Source organism: Chroicocephalus ridibundus, chromosome 7 (genome assembly GCF_963924245.1).
Source record: "Chroicocephalus ridibundus chromosome 7, bChrRid1.1, whole genome shotgun sequence".
Lineage (NCBI taxonomy): Eukaryota > Metazoa > Chordata > Aves > Charadriiformes > Laridae > Chroicocephalus > Chroicocephalus ridibundus.
In genome coordinates, this window is record NC_086290.1 from 30,023,302 (window position 1) to 30,048,157 (window position 24,856).

A 24,856-nucleotide genomic window follows, 5' to 3' on the forward strand; every position below is an offset into this window, starting at 1 on the left:
TGTTTGTTTAAAAGCAGAAAAAGAAAGCAGGAAAGATTGGGGAACCTTTCATGGAGAAATACAGGGAAGCCTCTTCTGATTTTTTTAGTTCTGTGCTTTAGAGCGTATCAGCTGCCACTGCAGCTCTCCTAGGCTCTGCTAATTTGAGCATAAATCGCTAGGTTTTGGAGTTCTAGTATGGTGCTAATGGTTCTGTTGCCTCCTAGAGGAGTATTGTATGCTGCAGTTGTTGTTGTGAAGATTTCTTATTTTGATCTCTACATTTTTATACAAAATAAAAGATTTTTTTTTTTGTTCTGTCAGATTGTGAGCGTGTATTTGAAGACAGTTTGTTCCTTTCAGTACGTCCATGTAAGAATAATTTCAAATTTAGAGTTAATTGATCACTGCAAGGGATTTGTGTAATCCAAGTGTAGTTATTTCTTAGAAATGGAAGAGTGATTATGCAAATTCCTGCTTCCAGCTAGTTTAAGCCCTCTCCTCTATCTACTATCTTTGAAATGGCATACTCCTGTTACCTGGCAGCTGTGCTGCTTTATTTCTTTTAAAGCTTTTTTTTAGCCATGATTATTAAAGCTAGCTAATTTAAAATATAATAACTTCTAGAAGGATAAAATTTTGGAGTGTGCTTATGTGAGGAAGTAGGGACAGTGAATGGCAATTGAAAGACTTGTGTTAGTTGGCTTGACAATGTGGGAAGGGTTCTGAGGACAACAGTATTGTATTTGTTGTAGACAGACAGCAAAGGCTTTCCAGCAGCTTGTATTCCTTGGGCTACCATACTCCTTTTTACAGTGCCTAGTGAAATGTGACTCTGCAACACAGCTCCGTGGCAGCCTGAGGTAGCCATGGTATCTGATGCAGGTGTCATCTCCACATTTGCCTGCCTCTCTTTTGGGAGCTATTGGCTGAGTAGGGTGCATATCTTCCCCTTACAAGCTGCAATTGCACTCTGGCAATTACAAGCTGTGCTACCATCTGACTAATTACATTGGTACATAAGGCTATAAACTATGACGGTGGATGACATGGCTGCGCGTCCTACTTAGCTTTTCTTGCTATATTGTAATGTCTGGCAGTGGACACTTGGAAGCAGAAACTGGTTCTACTGCCACAGATAACTCTGCCTGTGACTCTAAATTAAAGGCGTTAGTTGGCCTTAGTCATTGCTATGTAATGAACTGAATTGAGAATTTATACTGGAACGAAGAAACTGGCAAAGTTGGGAAATAACTCAGATGTTACGTAAACCCCTGCGACTAGATAATGTTTTAGGAAGCTGAAATAGATATCCTTTCTGAGAAATGGTAGATTTTGTCAGATTTCTTGAGGGAGAGAGAAAAAAAATCTGTTCATCTGATATTACTAAGGAGAAACAATTGGTGGAAATAATATTTTTTTGTACAGCAGAATGTAATTATATGATTGTTCTAACTTCTGATGGCCGCTTTGCATCTGAAAAGTAACTTTTGCAAATGCTACAATGACTTGCTTTATTTTTATCAAGTAGCTGCAAAATCAAATTTGAGTTGAATTGAATTAATCAATGATTTTTACTTGTACGCTCAGTGGAAACTCTGCACACTGAAGCGTCCTTGGTGGAGGAAGAATTGTAGAACAACAGATACACGAGACAGTAGAGTTAAGTCTACGGATCTTTGCTGTTTCTGGGTTTCTTCATTCAGCACATTTGTATTGCCGTAGTCTCTTATGGCCACAAATATGTTGAATTTGTACTGGTAATAAGCCAAAATTGGCCTTGTATTTGGAACTCTAATAGTAGTTATGTTGTTGTATGAACTATAAAATGATCCACTTCTTTCAGCTGTGTTATTGCAGAAGAGCTAACAGAGTAAGGTGAAGCCTGCATTCATTAACAGAATGAGCAGTAAGTCTTAAAAGCACATGGGGAATATGTTTCTCTCACTGCTGCTTGCTTCTCAAGCAAGAGCTACATCTGATACTGTAAATAAGTGATGAATAACTATAAATATAACTACATGTTAACTACATTTCAGATACAAATACATTTGGGTGCTATTGTGCTATTCAGTTTCTTGTGAACAAACTTTACTATACCTTGCCTAGTAAATTTATATGAATGCAACATGCTCTGGTTTGGTTTTTTTTGTATAAACAGGACTTTGGCTCCACTTTCAAAGAATTGGAACTCGCCAGTTTTGAAGAGCAGGACATTTGCATGTGAAATATGCTTGTGAATATATGGAAATAAAGACAAAGTTTGCTTCTGGTGATGGTTAAGGAAACAGATGACAGTCCCTTGGGAGGCAGTTTTGAAGAGCAAAGGTGCCCAGGAAAGCTGGTCATACTTCAAGCAGGTGCTCTTAGAAGCACAGGAGAAGGCCATCCCCATGTCCCGAAAGACGAGCTGACGGGGAAGAAGGCCAGCCTGGCTAAATAGAGAGCTTTGTTTGGCTGGACCTCAGGAAAAAAAGGAAGGCTTACATTCTCTGGAAAAGGGGCTTAGCAACTTATGAGGATTATCAAGATATAACAAAGCTATGCAGGGGGAAGATTAGAAGGGCCAAAGTTCAATCAGAACTCAGCTTGGCCACTGCAGTTAAAGACAACAAGAAGAGATTTTTCCAGTATATCAACAGAAAAAGGAAAACTAGGGAAAATATAGGTCCACTGATGAATGAGATGGGTGCCCTAGTGGTGGAAGACACAGAGAAGGCAGAGTTACTGAATGCCTTCTTTTCTTCGGTCGTCACTGATAAAGCCGTCCCTCACGCATCCCATACCCTGGAGGCAAGGGGGAAGGTCTGGAGAGAGGAAGATTTTCCCTTAGTTGAGGAGGACCGGGTCAGAGACCACTTGGCCAAGCTGGACATTCATAAATCCATGGGCCCTGACAGGATGCACCCGCGAGTGCTGAGAGAGCTGGCAGATGTTATCGCTAGACCACTCTCCATTGTCTTTGCAAGGTCATGGGGAACAGGAGAGGTGCCTGAGGACTGGAGGAAGGCTGACATCACTCCAATCTTCAAAAAAGGCAAGAAGGAGGACCCAGGGAACTACAGGCTGGTTAGTCTCACTTCTGTCCCTGGGAAGGTAATAGAGCGACTCATTCTGGATGTCGTCTCCAAACACATAGAGGAACAGGAAGTTATTGGAAGTGGTCAGCATGGATTTACCAAGGGCAAATCATGCCTGACCAATCTGATAGCTTTCTATGATGTTTTAACGGGTTGGCTGGATGAGGGGAGAGCCGTAGATGTCATCTACCTTGACTTAGCAAGGCTTTTGACACTGTCTCCCATAACATCCTCATTAGGAAGCTGAGGAAGTATGGGCTAGACGAGGTGACAGTGAGGTGGATCGAGAGCTGGCTGAGTGACAGAACTCAGAGGGTTGTGATCAGCGGCACAGAGTCCAGTTGGAGGCCTGTAACCAGTGGTGTCCCTCAGGGGTCAATACTTGGACCAATTTTGTTCAATATATTCATTAATGACCTAGATGAGGGGACAGAGTGTATCCTCAGCAAGTTTGCTGATGATACCAAGCTGGGAGGGGTGGCCGACACTCCAGAGGGCCGTGCTGCCATCCAGCGTGACCTGGACAGGCTGGAGAGCTGGGCAGAGAAGAACCTAATGAGGTTCAACAAAAGCAAGTGTAGGGTCCTGCACCTGGGAAGGAAGAATGCCAAACACCAGTATATGTTAGGGGCAGACATGCTGGGAAGCACCTCTGAGGAGAAGGACCTGGGGGTCCTGGTAGACAGCAAATTATCCATGAGCCAGCAGTGTGCCCTTGTCGCCAAGAAGGCCAATGGCATCCTGGGCTGCATAGGGAAGACTGTGGCCAGTAGGTCAAGGGAGGTCATTCTCCCCCTCTCCTCTGCACTGATGAGGCCACAACTGGAGTACTGTGTCCAGTTTTCGGCTCCCCAGTTCAAGAGGGACAGGGAACTACTGGAGCGAGTCCAGCGTAGGGCAACCAAGATGATTGAGGGACTGGAGCACCTCCCTTATGAGGAAAGGCTGAAAGAGCTGGGACTCTTCAGCCTGGAGAAGAGAAGGTTGAGGGGGGACCTGATTAATGTTTACAAGTATCTAAAGGGTGGGTTTAAGGAGGATGGAGCCAGGCTCTTTTCAATGGTTCCCAGCGACAGGACAAGGGGCAATGGGCACAAGCTAGAACACAGGAAGTTCCGTTCAAATACACGGAAAAACTTCTTTACGGTGAGGGTGACAGAGCACTGGAACAGGCTGCCCAGGGAGGTTGTGGAGTCCCCTTCTCTGGAGATTTTCAAGACCCGCCTGGATGCAGCCCTGAGGGATGTGCTTTAGGCAATCCTGCTCTAGCAGGGGAGCTGGACTAGATGATCTCTAGAGGTCCCTTCCAACTCTGAAGATTCCGTGATTTGTTGCAGTGATGCTGGCAGCATGAAAACAGTGGCGCAACTGATTAAACGTCAGGGAAGCTGTGCTTGTCCACAGCTAACATTTGTTATCTTTTTATTTTGGGTGCAATAGACTGATATTCTTGTCATAGATTTCAAATCAGTGAGTTAGTTTTGCCCTCAGTGACAGGAAGCTGTCTTGGCTTGACAGGAAGCTTGGAAGCCGTATGTATTTTAAAAAGTTGCTTTTCCATTTAGGAGGTCAGGCTTCATGTATATTTCTTTGAAAGGTAGCTTTCCTAGCTGTTAATCAATCCTACATTTTGAGGCTCAGCACAGAAATGAAAATATGAAATGAGTCAACTGCAATGCAAACAAAAGTCTTCAACTTAATGTGAATAACCTGATATTGACTGCAGCAGATTATTGATTCTGAGTTTCAGCTGGTTTAAAAATTAGGGAGTCACACTTATGATCAGGAAGTTTAGTGAATCATTACAGTTTCTTAGTAATATGAAAAACAAGAGTAACCTAATGTCAAATAATTTCCAAAAGTCTGAATACTAAGAGTATATTCCTCAGCTAGCGTGCTTTCTATTAGTATGCAGATAAATTAAGCTAAATTATCATCATAATTTAATTATAAAAATGGAAATAACCATATTTATATTTATATCAGTGGAATATGATGAAAGAAATTAACCTTGCATTTGGAAATGGCTTTCTTTTTTAAATATTGCATTTATTGCTTGCTTTTTGAATGTTGTTTGAATTATAAAATTTAATGACAGATTTATACATTTTTAATTCAAAAACTGGTATCTTCTGTAATGATTATGTTTGGCCCAAATACTGAAGTTCCCTATTGTCATGGTTTAAGCCCAGCTGGCAACTAGGACCACGCAGCCACTCACTCACTTTCCTGGTTGGGATGAGGATGAGAATCAGAAGAGTAAAAGTGAGGAAAAACTCATGGGTTGAGATAAAGACAGTTTAGTAGGTATAGCAAAAGCTGCACACACAAGCAAAGCAAACCAAGAAATTAATTCACTGCTTCCAGTTGGCAGGCAGGTGTTCAGCCATCTCCAGGAAAGCAGGGCTCCATCATGCGTAACAGTACTTGGGAAGACAAACACCATCACTCCGAATGCCCTCCGCCTTCCGTCTTCTTCCCTCAGCTTTGTATACCGAACATGACATCATATGGCATGGAATATTCCTTTGGTCAGTTGGCATCAGCTGTCCCAGCTGTATTCCCTCCCAACTTCTTGTGCCCTCCCAGCCTACTTGCTGGTGGGGCAGTATGAGGAACAGAAGAGGCCTTAGCAATAATCAAAAACACCAGTGCGCTATCACACTCTTCCCATCACAAATCCAAAACAGTGCTACACCAGCTGTTAGCAAAAAAGTTAACTCCATCCCAGCCGAAACCACGACACCTATACAGGTGTTGATTGCTGTGTGATCTCAGCTCAAAAGATGGTGTGTTTGATTAGATGTAGAATATGTAGGATTCACAGTACTATGAGAGTAGTCCAAGTCCCATTTCTTTTAAGTTGTGTTCAGAAGAGTTCAGTAACTTCATGTTTAAAGGTGTTTAAATTTTAAAAGAAATTTGTGTGAATGGCAATTTAAATGCCTTCATTTAGGTGTTGAGTAGAGACTTTGGATGCAATTGTGAAGAAACGTACTTTTCAGTTTGACAGATGTTTATACCTTGTTGCTTTCCCTGTTACGTGGTCTCAGTGTATCTTGCTGCTTGTGCATTCCTTTGAATACAGAAGAATAGCAAGTTGTCAAAGAACTTAGTGCATTTGTGGAAGGGTATGTGTGAAGAAGTGTTTCCTGTTCATATCTGAAATGTTTGCTTATGTTTCTTAACATTTGATTAATTCCTGATGTTTAGGGTGTAGAGTACTAGATGACTACCAACTTAATTTTAAAATAAACTTGTATACATTTGAGTAGGGTCATAAACCGGTCAAGTTAGGCCTCCTTCTTCCTAAAATAATGGTAACAGCAGTAGTTACATGAATAAGCAATTATGTAGAGAAAAATGTTTACACTTAGAGATGAATAGTCTTACAATTGACAGGGAGCAAAAAAATTTACTCCCAACTCTCAAGTACTTTAGTGCTCTGGTTATACTAAAGAACAGGTAGGCTGGGTTTCCCTCTGTGTTCAATGTACTAATGGAATATGTGTATCCTCCTGCACATCCAAAAGGGAAATTTTGAGGTTTCTGGGAGATCTCCTTTCCTTCTGTTTTAATGTGTCAGTGTTTGCTTCTGCTTTTTCATGCTTGTTTAACCTGCATTTTATAGACCAACTGCTTATGAATTGTATGGTACATGTTTTTCATGCTGGGAATGAGCGGTTCTGGCAGTGAAGAAGGAGTAAGGGATACTCTTTAGCAAGTAAGTATTTAATGAGGTAGTTTGTTAAAACAGAAAGCTATTGTATTTTTCACTGTCAGTTATGTAACTTTTTGGCATGGTTTTGGAATAATTATTGGATTAATGATGCTCAGTTTTCTTCTCAATCATTTTTTTCTAGCTTATGAAGGGATCTCAGAAAGCACTTGGATAGGCTAAGCAAATACCATCTGTGCAGTTGAATAAATGTGTGTAAAATATTTAATTATGTATGAGGCTTTCAGTAACTTCAAGGAATTCAGCAACAATTAAAATGGAAAGGATGATATAAGAGCTCAGTCTTCTATTTTTCACAGGAAAACTGAAGTGTGCTTTGTCAGTATCACAGTTGGGCACATTTCGTACTGAATAATGCAAGCATGTTGAACTCTGTGGCATGCAGCTTTTGTTCTTGAGGCTTCTTGAAGCCGATGCAACCTCAAAAGAAACCTGAGGGGTTTTGCTTGCTGCTCTTAAGACAAATGCCTGCTTGAGTTTGTATTAACAGCAATTAAAAGAAACAACTGTTATATTGATTAAATGAAACTAATCTTCTGTCTCATTCTTAAAATGTCACTGTTACTTTTTTGTCACATATATTAAATATGAGTTTTGTTTCACTAAACAGTACTGTTTTGAACAATAGCAAGAAAATCTGTATATGTTGTGGAAGTGATTATTAGATTCTGGACACACCGTTCAGTGTAGTTAGTCCCATGTCAAACTGTTTAACCTCAGCTTCCACTTTGACACCTAAATATTACTGCATAAATGCATTGTACACTGTAGAAGTGATTTGAGTATGAATCAGGATTTTTCCATTCAGAACTCATTTTTTTTCTAAGAGAGTTTTAGGTTTAGGCTAGTTGTGAGTGATAGGCTCAGGAATGAAAAGCTCTTTTTTTTCTTTTTTTTTTTCTCCTCTCAATTCAATACTTGAGTATTAATCTTGGAAGAATTTTTTTTTTTGTCATATTGATACTAAAGTCAACAACTTGTGTTAATCTTCTGTAATAAGAAACACAATTTATTTATCATGTCCAGACTTTTTGGCTCATCTAATAGAATTCATTATATAAGTTTTGTTAGCCCAACTGAAAACTCTGAACTTCCAAGTTGATGATGACGGGCGATAAAATAAATAATTTTTTGGGTTTTTTTTTATTTTTAGAACTAGAGCAGGAAAAACCTAGCTACAATAACTAACTAAACTGCCAACAGCTTTTAGCGCTTCCTCTCATGCACCACCTTCAGACCTCTCATAATTAGCTCTTTCCAATTCATAAAAGCTGTATTTTTCTTTTTTAATGTGTTGCTGTCTTTGAAGTCTTCCCTTTTCTTGTAATTTGGTAGCATTTCTTCTCTCATCTAGTTGGATTGATACTCTGTAAATCTTAGTATAGTGCTTATGTTGCCTCCATCATTTGTTTCCTTGTAGAATTTCTTTCTGAGTTAATAGCTGTCTTTTTGTACAAAATTGTTCAAGTTCTTAATAGTGGCATAACAGATTTTATCACTATGTTCTGGCTGATCTCACTTTGGGGTGGGAGAATGCATTATATTTTTGGTTCCTTTCTAGCCCTGCTTTTTGTGCTCCTTGTGCTCTTTGCATGTAAGATTCCCTTTTACTGTTCATATAGCCAAATTATTTTGGTATTTTGCATACCTTGTTGCCTGTTTTATTCCCTCATATGCCCCACACTCTCCATTCAATATAACTTTTTCTTCTTTGTAATTTGTTTTTATATTGCTTTTAGAAATACAAAAGTTTGTATTTCCCTAGGAAGGACAAAAAACATTGAGAGGTTTAATTCCTGAAGTAAAAGGGTATCTTATATAGCCAGAAGTCCGGGCCATTTCTTATTCAAATCCGGTAATGTAATTGTGCTATGTAAATGGAACTTTCAGAATGGCTAGAAAAAGTGATGCCTAGGATGTGCATCCTGACATGAAAGGTAGTCATCTTTGCACTTAGGTTGAATTCCACATCCTTTCTAATGTTAGCAATGTGGGTTACAGAATGAAATACAAAAATGAGAAATATTTTCAGGTGAAGATTTGTATGAGCTGTGTTAGACTTAGTGTCCGTCTTTGGATTGGCATTTAGAAGTGGAAAATGTTAATAATTCTGCAGTGTCTGAAAGCAAGCACGTACTACTGCACTGTGTATGTAATACATACCTTTCCAGACTGAATTTGAAGTCTGTGCGTTCATAGCTGACTTGAATGACTTTGATCTTCTCCTGTTACCTAAAAGTCCCAGCTTTGTATAGAGTTGTTGCTGTAGTCTATGTTGTAGCTCTCAGACTGGATCCGTCCTGTGAAATATTTCTATCTAGTCTATAGTTTTGTTTTGTTTTCTGGAGGAGGCAAAACAACCATTTTAGTAGGGGGTGCTTCCTACAAATGGAAAACATTGTCCAGAGGAGAGCTGGGCAGAGCAATGGTTGCTGCTGTGTCTGGGTGCATGGGAGACCAGTTCCTCCTGCAGCAGAGGTAGCCTCTCCCAGCAGTAGCTGAGAACATCCTCACCCCATATGTGGCTGGCAGGAGCATCAGATGAGCTCTCTGTGGTGAGTTAAAATGGTGCTCTCGCTGCTGAGAGCAGGAGAAAAGGATGCTGCTTTGTGAGTCAGTGCGGACCACCTGGTCTGTGTATTGTGTGGAGAAAAACGATAAACAGAATAGATGCTAAGCTGCTGCATGTAAATTGGATAATGTGGGCACAGAAGACATCAATGATCTAAACATTTTATCTTTTTAAGGCTTTGAAGATGATCCAGCTGTTATGCTCAAGTATCTTCTTAACATTGTTTGAAAAGTTGAAGCTGGAAGCTTAAGAGGTGGAGACGCAGCAGCATCCTTAACACAGTTAGTGGAAAAATATTAAAGGAAACAAATGAGGCACTGTGCACAGGTCTTGTAAGAAAAAATAAAATATATAGGCAGTGAAGGGCTTCCAAAACTGCAGTGATGTCTACTTTCCAGCACTTGTTCCTTTTCTCTAGCAAGCAGAGCAACTCTGGATAGTTCTTCCATTTTTATTCTTGATTGTGTGCTTCCTTGTGTTCTGTGGCTATGCAGTGGTTTGGATGAGGGAAAACTTGTAATTTGGTTTATGGATCAGATAATTTTCATTTGGGACTCACCTCCTGGTCTATTATACTACAGCGAAGGGAGGGTGCAATTTGTATTGGGGACCTCTACTTCCACAGGTACTGCTAATGAAACTAGAGCCTGAGTCTCTACAATATCATGATTAGTTGCTCAAACCATAATTCAGCAAACATAATTTGCTCTTTCTTTGTGGCATCTACTTAGTTTTTGTAGGGCAAGTGTTTGCAAGTTCGCATGGCAGGGAAGATAATAGAACTGATTGGAGTTTAAAATAACCATTTATTTCTTAGGTTATTTGTAAACTAGATTGGGTACTCAATCAACCACGCGGCCCTACAAATACAGTACTGTTGCAACTGAATGGATGTGGTAGGACTAGGAATGAGAGGCTGCCTATGTTGGCAGTGTTGTAGAAGACTTATTTGTCAAACTTTGATTTCTTAAATCTAATATCCATTAAAATGAAGTACCAATCAAGCTGATCTAACAGTTGGAAGCATTGCTTCCCTTAGAGTGGTGTGTGTATAGGTGTTATGATGTCCATTTTTTTAATAGACGTGCAGAATTTTATGTGCGTGAGTGCTATATTAAAGATATTTAAAGACTTTAAAATGGAGAGGTATTCAATGTTCTATATCATGGTATTTAATTTAGGTCAGCTGAAACATTCAAGCTGAAAACATACTTACTACCAGTTCTTAACCATGCTAACTGTAACGTTTCTGAGAACCTGAAGGACTTCAAGGATTCTGGTTAATATCCTTAAGTATTCACAGTAATGAGTCTTTATTTTGTTACAATGAACATAGTAGAATATGTTTCTCTTGTTTTCAATATTCTATGTAGCAACAGTATTCCATAGGTTACTGAAACTACTGTAGAGAGGCTCTCAGTTTGATTTGGGCCGAATTATTATTTTTAACTTTTACTAGAGAATTTTGGTAGGTTTGGATATCGAAATAACTTTTTGCCTGCCTTACAGTCAGGTATGAAGCATATTGGCTGGTATTTTGGTGTTCTGAAGATCAGAATATCAGACCTTAGACTGATGAGGATTATGTTTGAATTTGGTTAATGATAACTTGAAATTGTTATCTTATTTGCAGAAATCCCTTTAGTTACATAGTTACATAGTCAGTTATTAGTGTACCATTTAGTTGTCTGAATCCATTGCTAGGTTTGAGCATGGCAGCAGTTGTAAGCAATATGATTTGATGTGCATTGCGAGTATACATGGGAAGCTTGTTACATTGGAGCATATGATAAGATACCATGTCTGGAAATCTACTTTCCAAACTAAAAGTTAGATTTTGTGCTAAACACAACTTACCATTTCAAGTTAAATTTAACTGATGTTCATTATTAAATCTCCACATAGGAACTTTAGATTTGCTGTAAGTATTCTAGACTGTTTTTCCTAGTGATTGTGAGAGACTCAAGTTTCCATCTCTTGAAAGTTTTTAGGGTAGACTTGATTGTTTTAAAACGCTATCACTGATTAATTTTTTTTGTTGTTGTGAAATGGCTTGACAACAGTATGTTCAAATAGTCATTTTAATTTGAAAATTCAACACATGCTGCATCTTTCAGTATCCAGGGAGAAAGTTCAAACTTTAACTTTGCTGTGCCAAGCGTGAGTGGAGTTTGCTTCAGAGAATTTTGGGCTCTCTATAAAGGCATGCAGAGCAAATGATAGTTGTTCAGGTTGTCAGCCAAATACACAAACTAGACCTCTCAATCAAAAGGGGTTTTGTGCTAATAATAGTTCCAAATGTGTTTATAGGATTGTTGTTTTTTGAAATTTTTAATGTGTCTGAACATTGAGAAGCCAGTTCCTAGTTGGTTTGAACTCATGTGAATGGGGTGACTTGAATTTATTTAGCTATTAGGTTACATCAGTGGAAGGACTAGCTCTGAACACGTATGTGTATTTGTGCTTCTTTAAGCAGTAAAATCATAGCAGAGGGTCATAATTTCTAAAATGATAGATTGTTTTCCTTTTGTTCTCAAACACTGTGACTATTAATGAAAAAATGTGTTTGCTGGCTTCTGCTTAGCTATTCTGGTTGTACAGTGTGCTAATGTAAATCAGCAGTTTCTGCTTCTATAAATAGACTTTGTCAGCAGCTGCAGAGCAAAACTGACAAGCTTCTGGTCATTTTTATTATTGCCATTCAGAAATTGTTTGAATAGCTGTGAAAGTGTCCAGTAGCATGTATGCCTGCTGTAGTGATATTTGCAGACTGAGCTGAGTTTATGAGTAGGGAGAGGGAAGGGAGGAGTGCATGAGCCAACAGTGTGAGAGAAGAGGCAAAGAGCTCTCTATTCCTTCGCTTGGGAGTCCTTAGGCTGAGTTTGGAGCTCTGTTATATAAAAGACATGCTATCCAGCTGGCTACAAGTCATGAGTTCTTAAATGGGCTCTGGGGAGAGCAGTTATCTAACTTTATAGCTGGATATAAGGCAGCCTTTACAAGCGTGCTGTGTTGGGGAACATCATCATACTGTGCCCTGAGAAGCTGTCTCCTAAAATTTTCAGTTCCTTTTGCTGCTGAGTCTGGTTTTGGCTGCTGCATGAGAAAGAAACACACAGGCAAGTGTGCTTACCTTCTACAGCATTCCTCCCCTCCTGCACCATTGTGGAAGCTCTTCTGTGGCTGAAAAGCAACTGCCGCTCTCCTCCTTTCTAGAAGCAGACTAGGAAGGAGTACCAGTGTGGCCTGCAAGAAGAAGGAATGCTAACAGGCCACACAAGTTACCATTGCTGTTTGTGGACACAGGAGAGGTTGCTAGGAAAGAAAAAGTTTTGAGTATCTTTCACGTGAGCATTTAACTGAAGTCCTGTGTCTGTGTTTATATGTGAGTTTGCTTGTTTTTTTCCTTGAAAGCTAGCAATCTTCTTTTAAGAGTCTTACTACAAGGTCTAAGGAAATATCTTGGGCTGTAAGAATTATTTTCCTGAAATGCTTACTTTCAGTGTTTCACAAGGTACATACAATAAATTGGATGGTGGATTCAGCTTGTGCTGAAAGTTATGGAATTGACTTTGTATTCCCCCTCTAATAAAAGCACATTTCTTGAATAATACCCAACCTCTGTGAATAATATGTAAAGGAAAGGAAATTATGAAATACAATATTAAAATGGCAGGTGGGATTAGAGAACATTAGTCAACTGTTGCTTTAGAAATAGCACTATCAGCCCGTGAGGTGGCTAAAGATCATCTGAAAGTTAAATTCAGTGTATTCCAAAGCCTTGGAAACTGGAAATTTTCTTAACATCTTAATTGTATGCTTTACCATTGCTTTAATCTGTATTTTTTGCACTGAATTTGATCTTAGTGATGTTAACTATTATTCAAGGAGAAACACAAAACCACGACAACTAGACTCTTAGCTTATTATTTTTAATGTTGTTTGCAATGTATGCATGTTTTTAGACTTTTAATGGATGTATTTTGGCTTGATGGCCTAAATATTTTTAGGTGTTCTACTACTAGAAAAATGGATCATACTGATTCTTCATAGAAAAAAATACTGGCAATGTGAAAAGCACAAAACATATTTAAAAAGAAAACATGGACTTGTTCTTTTTAAAAATGATTCCTCTCACATTTTATTCAGCTACCATTTTAAGGGGTAGTTATAGTTCGTTCACTGTGAACAACCATTTGTGGCATTAATGAGGTCTAAATAATTGGGAGAGATGAGGAATATGGTATTTGGCAGGTCCTTGCAGGCTGTTACAAGATCTAATTGAAGTACAAAGTTTAGAAGAACTCAAGAATAAGTATCTCAGAGTGCTTTTAAAATTTATTGCTAAAATACTGTATAAGAAGTTGCATTTTAAGTATTTCAAGAAAAGATGAGCAGGTATACTAGCTTAATTCCTTTATAAAGAACAGAAACTCTTGAAATAGAAAGTTAGTATCTTTTGTGGAATGAATGGAAAAATGGTAATTTTGATGTAGAATTAGTTTGACTTGTGTAATTCTTTGTCTTTTAGAGACAGGCAAAGGAGTTAATGACAAGAATCTTTGTGTGAGAGACTTTACTAAATAAACCTTTTATTTCTGCTTTTAGTCAGCAGATAAGCAGCGAGCTCTGGAAGAAACCAAAGCCTACACAACCCAGTCATTAGCAAGCGTAGCCTATCTGATCAACACTTTGGCCAACAATGTTCTTCAAATGCTGGATATCCAAGCATCCCAGCTTCGGCGCATGGAATCTTCAATCAACCATATTTCACAAGTGAGACTTTTTTCCTGATTTTTTTTTCTTTGTTCTTGAAATTACAGAGCAAGTAAAACTCTCACCTGACATTTTGTGAATGAGAAAAATAGTCACATTTAAAACAGAAGGATGCATTTTTTTCTAATAGTAATTCTGGGAATGGGTCTCATTATGTGATTGTCTATCTGTGTTAGTGTGAGGATTTTGCATAGGACAAGAGAGTAAACGTATTCTTGGCTAGTTTATTGGTTGAAGAGGGGTCTGTTCTGTATAAGTGAAAAGGACAGAAAAATTGCTAATGGAAAAATCAGAACGTTATGTTAAGGGTCAGATTAAGCTTTCTAACTCTACTTGGTGGTTTACTGGACTTGGTAGTTATTGGCTACCAGCACTTAAAATTAAAAGAAATAAATATGAAATGGATGGTGGAAAACAATACTTGTCATCTTTTTACTTTTCCTGTTGCTGTAATACTGGCATCTAATGACAAAAGCATAGAGACAAAAGTAGTTTGCTTCTGGCTTTTTTTAATAAAATGTACTTTGCAATGATGTGATCAGAAGGCAAAATTAATGTTTCACGTTTGTGTATGACTGCAGAACTCCTGCCATTCTTTGCAGTTTTTCTGAGCAGCGGTAAACTAAGCTACTATTATTAGGAAGCCATGTCCCATCACCATGTTGATGAGAGAATTTTGACTGCCAAAATGAGCTGAGGATGGATGATAGATTTATTGGAGGTTTATATGCCAATGATGGATTAAAAGAGGAAATTATGAGTTATATACAGCATTTTCTGTTTTTTTTTGTTACTGAAGAGGTGGTTGGCATCCTTTCTGAAAATTTTGTATCTTATTTGACCAATACTTTTTGGCTGCTAGGGTTTCTTGATCTCCATGTGATAGTGTCATAAATGAAAAGAAAGAATATGGTGATATTTAGAAAGACGTTTGAAAGTAGGAGCTGTGTAAGGTAGGAAATGAACAGATTGAGCTTATCTGTTAACTTGCTGGTGCTGAAAGCATTGCTAAGCTAGTAGAGGTTTGAACCAGCAAAAGAAGTGAATAATTTTATGCTGTCTTAGTGTGCTGAATTGGCTCACTGAGAGGTCAGATGAATTCAAGAGCAGGTGCAAAGGAAGGGGTGGGAAAGATTTTCCCTTCTGGTAGTAGTACACTATTAGATTGCCTCAGTTATCTCATGCAACTGCATCCTCAGAAATAAGCTGAGAAGTTTGATTTCTTCTGCTGCATGCTTCTTGTTAGTCCATGAATAAGTTAATTCATTTTTTTTCCCGGAAAATGTCACAGATTACTCTGTGTATGTGTGTGTATGCCTCTGTGTCTATGTGTGTGTGTGTGCTTGTGTGTGTATGCATGTGCTTCTTGACAGGCTAATGCCACCTATTCAACTATTTAAGAGCCTGATGCAAAAGACAGTATATGAGTAAAAATATTCAGAGTTCACTGGATTTTGCATTTTTATACATGTGTAAAGTTCATTTTGTCACACAGTTTCTGTAAAGTAGCTTTTGGGAAAAGGGCCATAGCATTTTAAATGTTTTCCTTCTGAGAAGCTGAGATTTATGCAGATTGAGATGCTAGGTTAGATTATCTTTGGCATTTATACCAAATGGCTAGTTATTTAAAATGGAGCATTAAATTACCAGCACCCAACACCTAAAGCAAGATGTATCTGCCAAAATTCATGGGCTGCACTTGAACAACCAAAACATAGTTAATTTTTTTTTTAAATATCGCTGTAGAATTGAAAATTGAGTTTTGTTTTGGGTTTTTTTTTTGAGTCTGCATCATATGTATGGAGGATGCTCTCCAAATCTTCATTAGAGAAATTATATCAGAGAAGCAGACAGTATTTTTATTTTGGATATTATATACATGAAGTGTGTTGATCCAAGGAACTTAATATTAAGGTGAATTCAATACATTCAGAAATGGCTTCATCCCATGAATGTTGTAGATGGCTATATTGTCTGTCTGAATTCCAGTGGTTATTTTTCTGTAAAAAATTAATTTATTTTGTCACAGTTTCTGTGTAATAAATAACTTGTTTTCAGGAAATTTCATTATACTTCTGGAACAAGACTAACCTGCAGAAGACTTCCTCTGTCTGTTCTGCGTTTGGTGTAAGGTTTAGTGGACTGTTTCTAGTACCACTTAAAATATCTCATGGTATAATATCTTATTGCCAAATTATGATTTCAGTCAGTCTGACTTGAAATTATGTCAGTAATGTAGAACAGAAAACATGTTGGTACTTACCATCTGCTTGCAGTGCATTATTGCATTAATGCTTTGGTCAGTAGGTATTGATATTTGAGTTTAGAAAACACTGATGCAAATTGTGATATCTTGATGTGTAATCCTGCTTTTAATTCTGATTTGGGATTACACACATTCTTCAAAGAAGGGAACAAAATAATTTGGCTCTTAGCAAGAAAACTTTTTCAAAAGCGCTTGCGTTGTTTGAGTGTTGCTTAAACTGGAAGAGATGTGATTAACTTTAGAAGATAAAATATTTTAGTTCTTTGTTCATTGATAGAATGCCAATTTGTATCACTTTCTATGTTTCCTTCTGTATGACAACTTAATCAAAGAGCTGAAAAGGAAACTGATAATAATTTGTGGTTTTTCAGATTATATATAGGTCCTGAATAAGGAAAATTGAAACTATTTTTATGCAAGTGATTAAATCCTATTGATTTAAAATTTAAGATTACTTTGATTTGGTCTGAAAGCTGATGAAGCTATTCTTATCTGCCTTATTGAACCTTGTCCAGAACTAGATGATATGCAGTGTTTCATATTTGGCTGAAAATTTAAATCCTAAATACAGATCATCTGTATAAATATTTATACTTGTTAAAAAAATTGTGTTAAAATTTTCCAAGTTAGCAGAGACTGTGAAATGTTGCTAACATCCAAATTCTTTAAATTAATCTGGCAGATTTTCAGGTTTTAATATTTGTATGATGAGAAATATTTTTTCAGGTTTAGTTATAAAATACTCTTAGTTAGCAAGGTCATCTTTAAAACTTCTCTGCTGCTAATTATATAAACAAGCACAAAGATCAGTGATAGTGATGAGTTATCTCCAGTGGCATTGCAAGATGGACAAATCTGCTTCATCCTCTTTTTACGGAATCTTACGCCCATGATATTGGCTGTGAGGAAAGGTATTGAATAGACCGCAGACTTGAACTTCTCTGTAGTCAGCATGTGCTGCTTAGCTTAACTGTAGCGACGTGTCTGAGCTGGTTGGTCTCTGCAGGGAAGTTCACTTGCACCTTCCATTGATGTCAATAAAGGCTTGTAACCATTTTTAGTTGTCTTATTCTTGCAAGTTACAAGAATAGCCAAACTCTTTCAAAAATGGTAATGCAAGTCTAATTTTCCATCGTATACATTACTCGTTTATGGAGCAAGTAGCTTTTCAGCATTTTTTGTATCATTATGACCTCTTCCTTTGTGTATAAATTACATACCACTTGAGCTGAGGCAATTAATGTCACATTTCTAACATGTCAAAATTAGACGGTTACTCATTTTAAAGTAATAATCCAGTTTTCAAGGTAATTTGCAGTTAGTTTGTTTAAATTCTACTGAATTACATTTAAAAAAAATAAAAGCTTAGCAACGCTATATTTAAGCAACGTTTTCTTCTAAGATTTTGTTAACTGAATTTTAAAACAGACTAACAGACTGACAACAAATAGATAAATTTAAATTAGAGTGTTTTGAGAAGAGGAAGAAATCAAGGCTTCTGGAGACTTTTATTTCTGAAATGTCACTATAGATTAGAGTTTCAAAGTGCTGTTGTGGTTTAACCCCAGCCATCAGCTAGGCACCACACAGCTGCTCACTCCCTCCCTCCCTCCCCAGCAGGTTGTCGGGAGAGAATGAGAAGGGTAAAAGTGAGAAAACTTGTGGTTTGAGATAAAAGCAGTTTAAGAATTGAAATATAATAACAATAATAACAACAACAACAATAATAAATAATAATAATGCTAAAGATAATAAATTGTAATGAAAAGGAAAATATAAGGAGAGAGAAATAAAACCCCAGAAAGACAAGTTATGCAAATGAAAACAATTACTAGCCACCATCAGACCACTGCCTAGCCAGTCCCCAAGCAGCAGCCCCCTTGCCAGCCTCCCCCCAGCTTTATATGCTGACCATGATGTTGCATGGTATGGAATATTCCTGTGGTCAGTTGGGGTCAGCTGTCCCAGCTGTGTCCCCTCCCAACTTCTTGTGTACCCCAGCCTACTCTCTGGTGGGGTGATATGAGAAGCAGAAAACACCTTGACTCTGTCCTCAGCAATAACATCCTTGTATTATCAACACTGTATCCCATCTTCTTTTCCTGACAGACTTTCTAAGCCAGCTGTTTTGTTAGTCCAGCTCTAGCCCCAAAAACTTCTCAGTAGAAGTTTCAAAACTGCTAAATAAACATTCTACTAGCATTCTCCTGTCTCACTTAAGGGATTTATGCTAGTACTGGAGGCGATAATTACCTGTATGCTGAGGATAAATGTTTTCATTTTATTTAGTATCAGGTTAATCTTTGTTCCCTTCCCTACTAATCAAATACCTCAATGTTCTTTTCTGCTGTTTTATAGGTGTCGTAAAATCTTATGACTCCAGTAGTCTACTAAGTAAGAAAACGGAATTTTTGAAAAACCTGCCTGCCAGAAAAATGCTTTTCAATACAAATTTAGGAATATGTACCAGAATTAGATGCCGTTTTTGTAGTCTCAGTCATTCCATAGCTATTCAAGGTAAAAGAGATGTTCTGAGTCATCATGCAAGAGAATTCCCATTAGATGAGCTAGAGGTTTTAATTAGGTTTTATACATTTCATTGTTTGTTACTGTAGTCATGCTTCACTGATCACCATAGTCCTTAAGGAAACTGGTTGTACTCACAACTCCTATGAATAATTAAAAAAACTTGCTTTTCATTCATGGAAACAAGTTTCCACAGTGCCAAGGTACCATTGCTCCAATAACATGTGCATTAAATATCTGTACTCACATTGCATTTATAGGTAAATGCATAAGAAAATACTAAAAAAAATCTTTAAAATTGCAGAGGTGAAGCTCTTGAAATGCAAAGGAAGAAATCATCTTGCCAACACTGCACAAATCACTTTCTTTCTGATTTGTTGATCGAAATTTAGGCTTTGAGGGTGTAGTGTCCAAGGCATACACTAGTTTTGAATGACCAGATTCAGACCCATAAGATTTTGATGTTTCAGTACATTTGAAACATCATATAGCGCTGGAGGTGCAGCTGCTGTTGCAGCTGAGGTTGTTTAACATTCTAGCAAATGGTATCAGAGGCCTGTGAGACAAAGAACATACAAGAGTCAGTGTAAGGTTTCTGCAGTTCTCTAGTCACATGCCCAGGTCACAGATAAAGTCTGAGATAATTGTAGACATTGAATTCTCCAGTGGTATTAAACATGAGACTGTCCTCCAAGTTGTTGCAATCACATACCGTTAGCTTATCAAGAAAGTATGTGCTTTGTAACTCCTCAACAGATGAGGTGAGAATTCTGTAGATGATTTCTTCAGTGTGACTGCTACTTGTTCCAGAACTTCTCCTTCCACTGTGCTGCAAAAGCAAGGGTCTGTCACAGAGAAGGGATAAAAACCTGTGATGGAAGATAAAATACTGAATCTTACCCTGATGCAGAACGGTACACTTTTGGTACTCTGGCCTGGAACATGTTTATGTGCTCTGTTTGCACTGGTGCTTGTACAGTTGATAATATCGTAAGAGCTGTGAAGATCTGATCCACACTACGGTTGTATTGGGCGATGATATATAGACCTGCTCATCACAGGGAGCTTCAGGAAGGATTTTGGAAAAATTGGTTGGAGAGCGCTTTAGATGTTAAGTAGTCGTAGAAATATATGTGTTTCTGTTAAGCTTGTATGCACTGTGAATTTCTACAGAGTTTATATGTTGGCCAGATCTGGGTGGGTTTGTGTGAGAGTGATGGAGGATGTGTCCCAGATAGTTTAACTACACCTATTAATTTCAAATTGTTGCTCAACAAACTCAAGCTTTCCAAAGAGAGGGTTGCCAACGTATTTTGACCTTGAATAATCTATTTTTCTGTAGCTTTGTTTTAAGAAATAGCTGTGCAGCTTTAGTAGAAACCTTACAGTTCTAGGCAGGTGGTTCTAGAGGTGGCAGAAAGGTACATGAAAAAGCTGTATTCGGTGCTTAATTTTAGCAAAGTTGCAGGATCTTGAAAATATGTTGCTGGGAAATACTAGGTAATCTTGATAGACAGTAATTTAAGCTTCCTTATAATGCCCCTGGTATTTGTGTAAATTCTTCTCTGGAAAGAATGTGAAGAAACAACTTCTTGGAAGTGGTGTTTTTTAAAAATGTTTGTAGCTTTAAAAGTTGTGATGATTGCACAAGGTAATACAGGGTCCATTTAGCTTGTTTTGCTATCAGTAGCACAAACAAAAGGGTAAAACAGTGTAACCAACCCCACTGCCCCAGTTCCTGCCCACAGTAAAAATAAAATTAAAAAATGTGTGTTATCAAAATGAATTCTCATTTGTACCTGTTCCTTAGTTACTACAGAGCCTGTCTCCTAACTGTGAAAAGTCTTTCTGATACCATTCATAATCACTAAAGTGGTAGCAAGAAATCCTATGAATGTTTAGAAATCCCAATGGTGGTGATTCTGGATGTTTTCTTACTTTTTTTTTTACCCTATAGTTAAAAACTTTGTTCACAACTCTGGCAATTTTCCTATAAGGAAATCTGTTTTGTGAAGAAGGAATTATTTTTGTTTTAAATGATGCAAGCAACTCTGTGCACAATGATTTAAGAGATTTTATTTTCCTGGGAGGGATAGATAGACATTTTGGTAACTTTTTCATAGTCTTGTTACCAAACAAGATTCAAGTATGTTTGTAGGCAATAAATTTTCAGCAGGGCTTTGTCTTACACTGGAGATTCTCCTGTGGTACTCATTGTAATTTGTAGAGGGAGGGATTTTCAGTGTTGGATTTGGGCATTCCAAGGGAAGGCACTGGGCTTAACCACTGGCTTTATTGTGGATAAATTAGTACTGAGCACCTTCTAAAATCCAATCATTACTTCGTAATGACTGATTTGTAATGACTGAAATACCTTGTTGATTTGTCTGAGTGAAATTTTATTCTGTCATATGACTACCAGTCCTAGTTTAGCAAACTGGTTTACAGTGTAAGAAAAGGTGCTTATGGTTTGTTTTTCACGTCATAAAAGTTAAGGTTTGGGAAGCTATCCTTACACTTCATCTAGTTAGAGACTATTTCAAAGACGAGCTTAGAAAGCAATTGTAAAATTAAAAAGGATAATTGAAAGAATCATATAAAACAGTGTCAGTAAATTCATGGGAACTACTACGAATGGAAAGGAGAAGCAATTTTGCTGAACTGTAAAGAGTAACCTAAAACCCAAAGAACCTGTGGCTATTAGTGTGGGCTTAGAAGTGGCAAGTTCAACAGTAAATTGAACAAAAATGATGTAATCAAGTATATGTAGTGATATGTTTAGCACAGTATACAGAGATCTTCGAAACGTTGGAACTGATTCAATTTTTTTTTATACTGACTCTGTATTCAAATGCATACCACTGTTAGTAAATACACTGCGTCTTTTGTAGACGGTGGACATTCACAAAGAGAAAGTTGCTAGAAGAGAAATTGGTATCTTGACTACAAACAAAAACACCTCAAGAACTCACAAAATCATTGCACCAGCTAACTTGGAGCGACCAGTTCGCTACATCAGGAAACCTATTGATTATACAATTCTAGATGATATTGGACATGGAGTGAAGGTAGGTGATATTGTTAAAACAGCCAAACTGCAAATACATTGTCTTTGTATATTTTCAAAATAACCTGATGCTTTTCATGGTAATATACCAGTTTCTCCTTGCCTGGCCAGTTTGTCTATAAACATAAGAGGAGTCCTGTCCAATTTGCACTTGCCCCGTACCGGTTCCCTTGCCCCCGTACGTCTAAACCTTGCAAACCCACTGAATCTTATTTCTGAGCATATTTGGGACTATGGGTCTCACCTTTTAAAATGCTTCTGAATACCTACTTGTGTGATGCTGCTATTATTGTTCGAATTAGTTGCCAGGGATATACCTGGGGACTGAAAGGCTAATGACTGTCACTTTTATGCCTGAATTAGCACCACAAAGGATGATCCAGCTGTAATTGCCACTGGTTTACTTTGAAGCTTACCCGAAGAAAGGGTTTGCATGAGAAGTATTATGTGCTTCCTTTTCTTCTTTCTGTCAGAGTTAGTTATACCCATATCCTGTGACGTGCTTTGTTAAAGTCAGCTCTCTACAACTTTTGTGCCATATGGGGTTTCAGAATGGGAATATTCATGACAAGTTTGAAGCCAGCTGGTCCTCCCTTTTAAGACTAGGAAAAAAAAAGGAATTTCAGGGCAAAGATCAGACTGAGACACAACTGATGGCTCTTGTATGCAACTGTTAGATCAGTGTACACAACAGCAGTAATATCATGTGTGAGATTAGATATACGTTTTTTAAAAGCACAACCTGAATGTAAATACAGTCTCAGCAGGTGTGAGCTCATTGTTAACTTGTGCTGCCAGGAAAACAAATACGGAAATGAGAACACTGACAGTATTAAAGTTCCAGGAGAAGAAAGGTAAATAACACAAAGCAGTGTCAATTTTACATGACAAACTAACAAATCTGTAAACCTGCTAAGTAGCAGTAAGGTAAGATGCTTCTTCCAGTGAAAGTACACCAGAATTTCTTTTGCTTGACACCTAACTGCATTAGGCCATCTATGTTGTTCAATTTGAACGGTCTGTTTGGATAGTCATTTAAATGGCAATAAGTTGTTTAACCAAACTCTTAAAATTCAAAATCTGAACAGTGCTATTTAAATATCTTTCACAAGCTATTTTACTCAACATTTTCTCAACAGCCTGTTTCTTAACAGAAAAGTCTTTTTTTCCCCCATTTCTTACCAAAAGAGTCAAACTCAGTTTGTAACCCTAAACAGATTTAAAATAGAGAAGTGACTCTTTAAGCTTGATTTGGAAAACCAAGACAAACAAAAAACCCTCAGCATTAATAGCTACAGTTTTGACCAGGAAATTATTACCAGTCTTGTATTAAAATCTAGTGCCATTTCTTACAAATTTTGAATTTATGCAGGTCAGCAGAACTCCTTCTGGATATGGATGGAGCATATTAACCTGTAGGATTACTGTTACTAATATTTTAATGATCACTTTTGTTTTAATGAGATTATTTTAGAACTCATTAAAGAATAGTTTTTAATTGCTCTGCAGCACAATCTTATTTAGCACTGGCTCTAAACCATTATAATTGATGTCCCACTTACCTCAATGTGGCAGAATGATACTGACTGTGATGCAATGAATTACGTTCTTCTGAAAGAACATGGTTCATCAAATGGTTGATGACTCAAATGCATATTTGCATCCATTTGTTATGCTTGTGATATGCTTGAAACATCTTATAAATGATATTTACAATGTACTATATTTATCTAGAAAATGAAAAAATATTGTGTACTTGTGAAACAATAAGCAAAGAACTTTACATCATGCTATCCTTAACATTAAGATCCACAGATCTGTTCCAATCGGGTTAATCCTGTGTTCAGCACAGAAGAAAGAAGCACTCTTTTGCTGGTGGGGACAAAGTGGCCAGTTGTGCTTATGAACCTGTTGGTTTTATTCTGCTTGAGTAACTACAGAGTAGTTGACTAGATCTCTGGCTGGAGAACAAAGAGAAAAAAAGAAAAAGGGTAGGAGCTTTAGATTTGCCTGTTTATAGCTCTTTATTGCTTGAGCTGTGGCATTTTTCCCTTCCAATGGGTATTCAGGAGTTCCAGTTAACATTAGGGTGCCTCAGTCTGCATTCTTTGTCCTCTTTCTGCTTTTTCTGCTATAGGGCTTCTCCTCTATTACTTGGACCAGAATTAAGCATTTTCAGGACAATCAAAGAGCTAATGCAGCAAGCATTCATTGCAAGCCCTGAGAAAGATGGCAGGCTGGACAGGGAATAATACAGGAGAAAATGGGAGCATCCTTGGCCAAGAAATCCAGTATGCCGTGTTGAGAGGAGTAGTATAGAGACTTAAGCACCTATTCCTTCCGCTCAGAATTCAAAGCATTAATGGATACCATCTTCAGGAAAAGGTGCTCTACAATATGGTTTCTTAATAGATGAGAGAAAATTTAAGTGCTACTATATAATTCTAGCAGTCCCTCCTTATCTTCCCTCCCTGAAGCTACAATGCTGAAAAAATCTAAAGAACCTTTTGTCTGGAAGAGACTTGCTTTCAATTTTTTCAAATGCTTCCTGAGTTACAAAGTCTTCCCATCTGTTCTTCCCTCCAAATAGTTCTTTAGTTTGATCCATTCAAAGTGGTGTGTCTTAGGGCACTGTCATTATCAGGCAATGCTGCTGAGGAAAAAGTCTCAGCTCGTGGACCCTGTAATGTAACTGCCCACTCTGTCTGGCCAGTGTAGGGGGACCTGGTTTTCCAGTGTAGCCATGTGAAACAGAGACCGTTTTGATTAATAGATCCATGGAACTTTAAACTCAAAGACAGGATATTTTCTAGTAAATCAGATTATGTTTCTTTTTTAATATGTTAGGGTC

At 37.8% G+C, this 24,856-nt stretch overlaps 1 protein-coding gene across 6 annotated transcripts in view; it reads left to right on the forward strand.

Annotated features, from left to right (window-relative positions):
- Nucleotides 1–24,856, forward strand: part of ABI2 (abl interactor 2) — a 71,986-nt gene that overhangs the window by 17,358 nt on the left and 29,772 nt on the right. For 4 of the 6 annotated variants that reach the window (XM_063341512.1, XM_063341514.1, XM_063341510.1 and 1 more), the window contains exons 2-3: nt 13,979–14,146; nt 21,830–22,006. In XM_063341512.1, the coding sequence (XP_063197582.1) occupies nt 13,979–14,146; nt 21,830–22,006 (345 nt within the window). The remainder of the gene's footprint in view (nt 1–13,978; nt 14,147–21,829; nt 22,007–24,856) is intronic. The other 2 variants (XM_063341515.1, XM_063341513.1) reach the window with 1 other exon arrangement.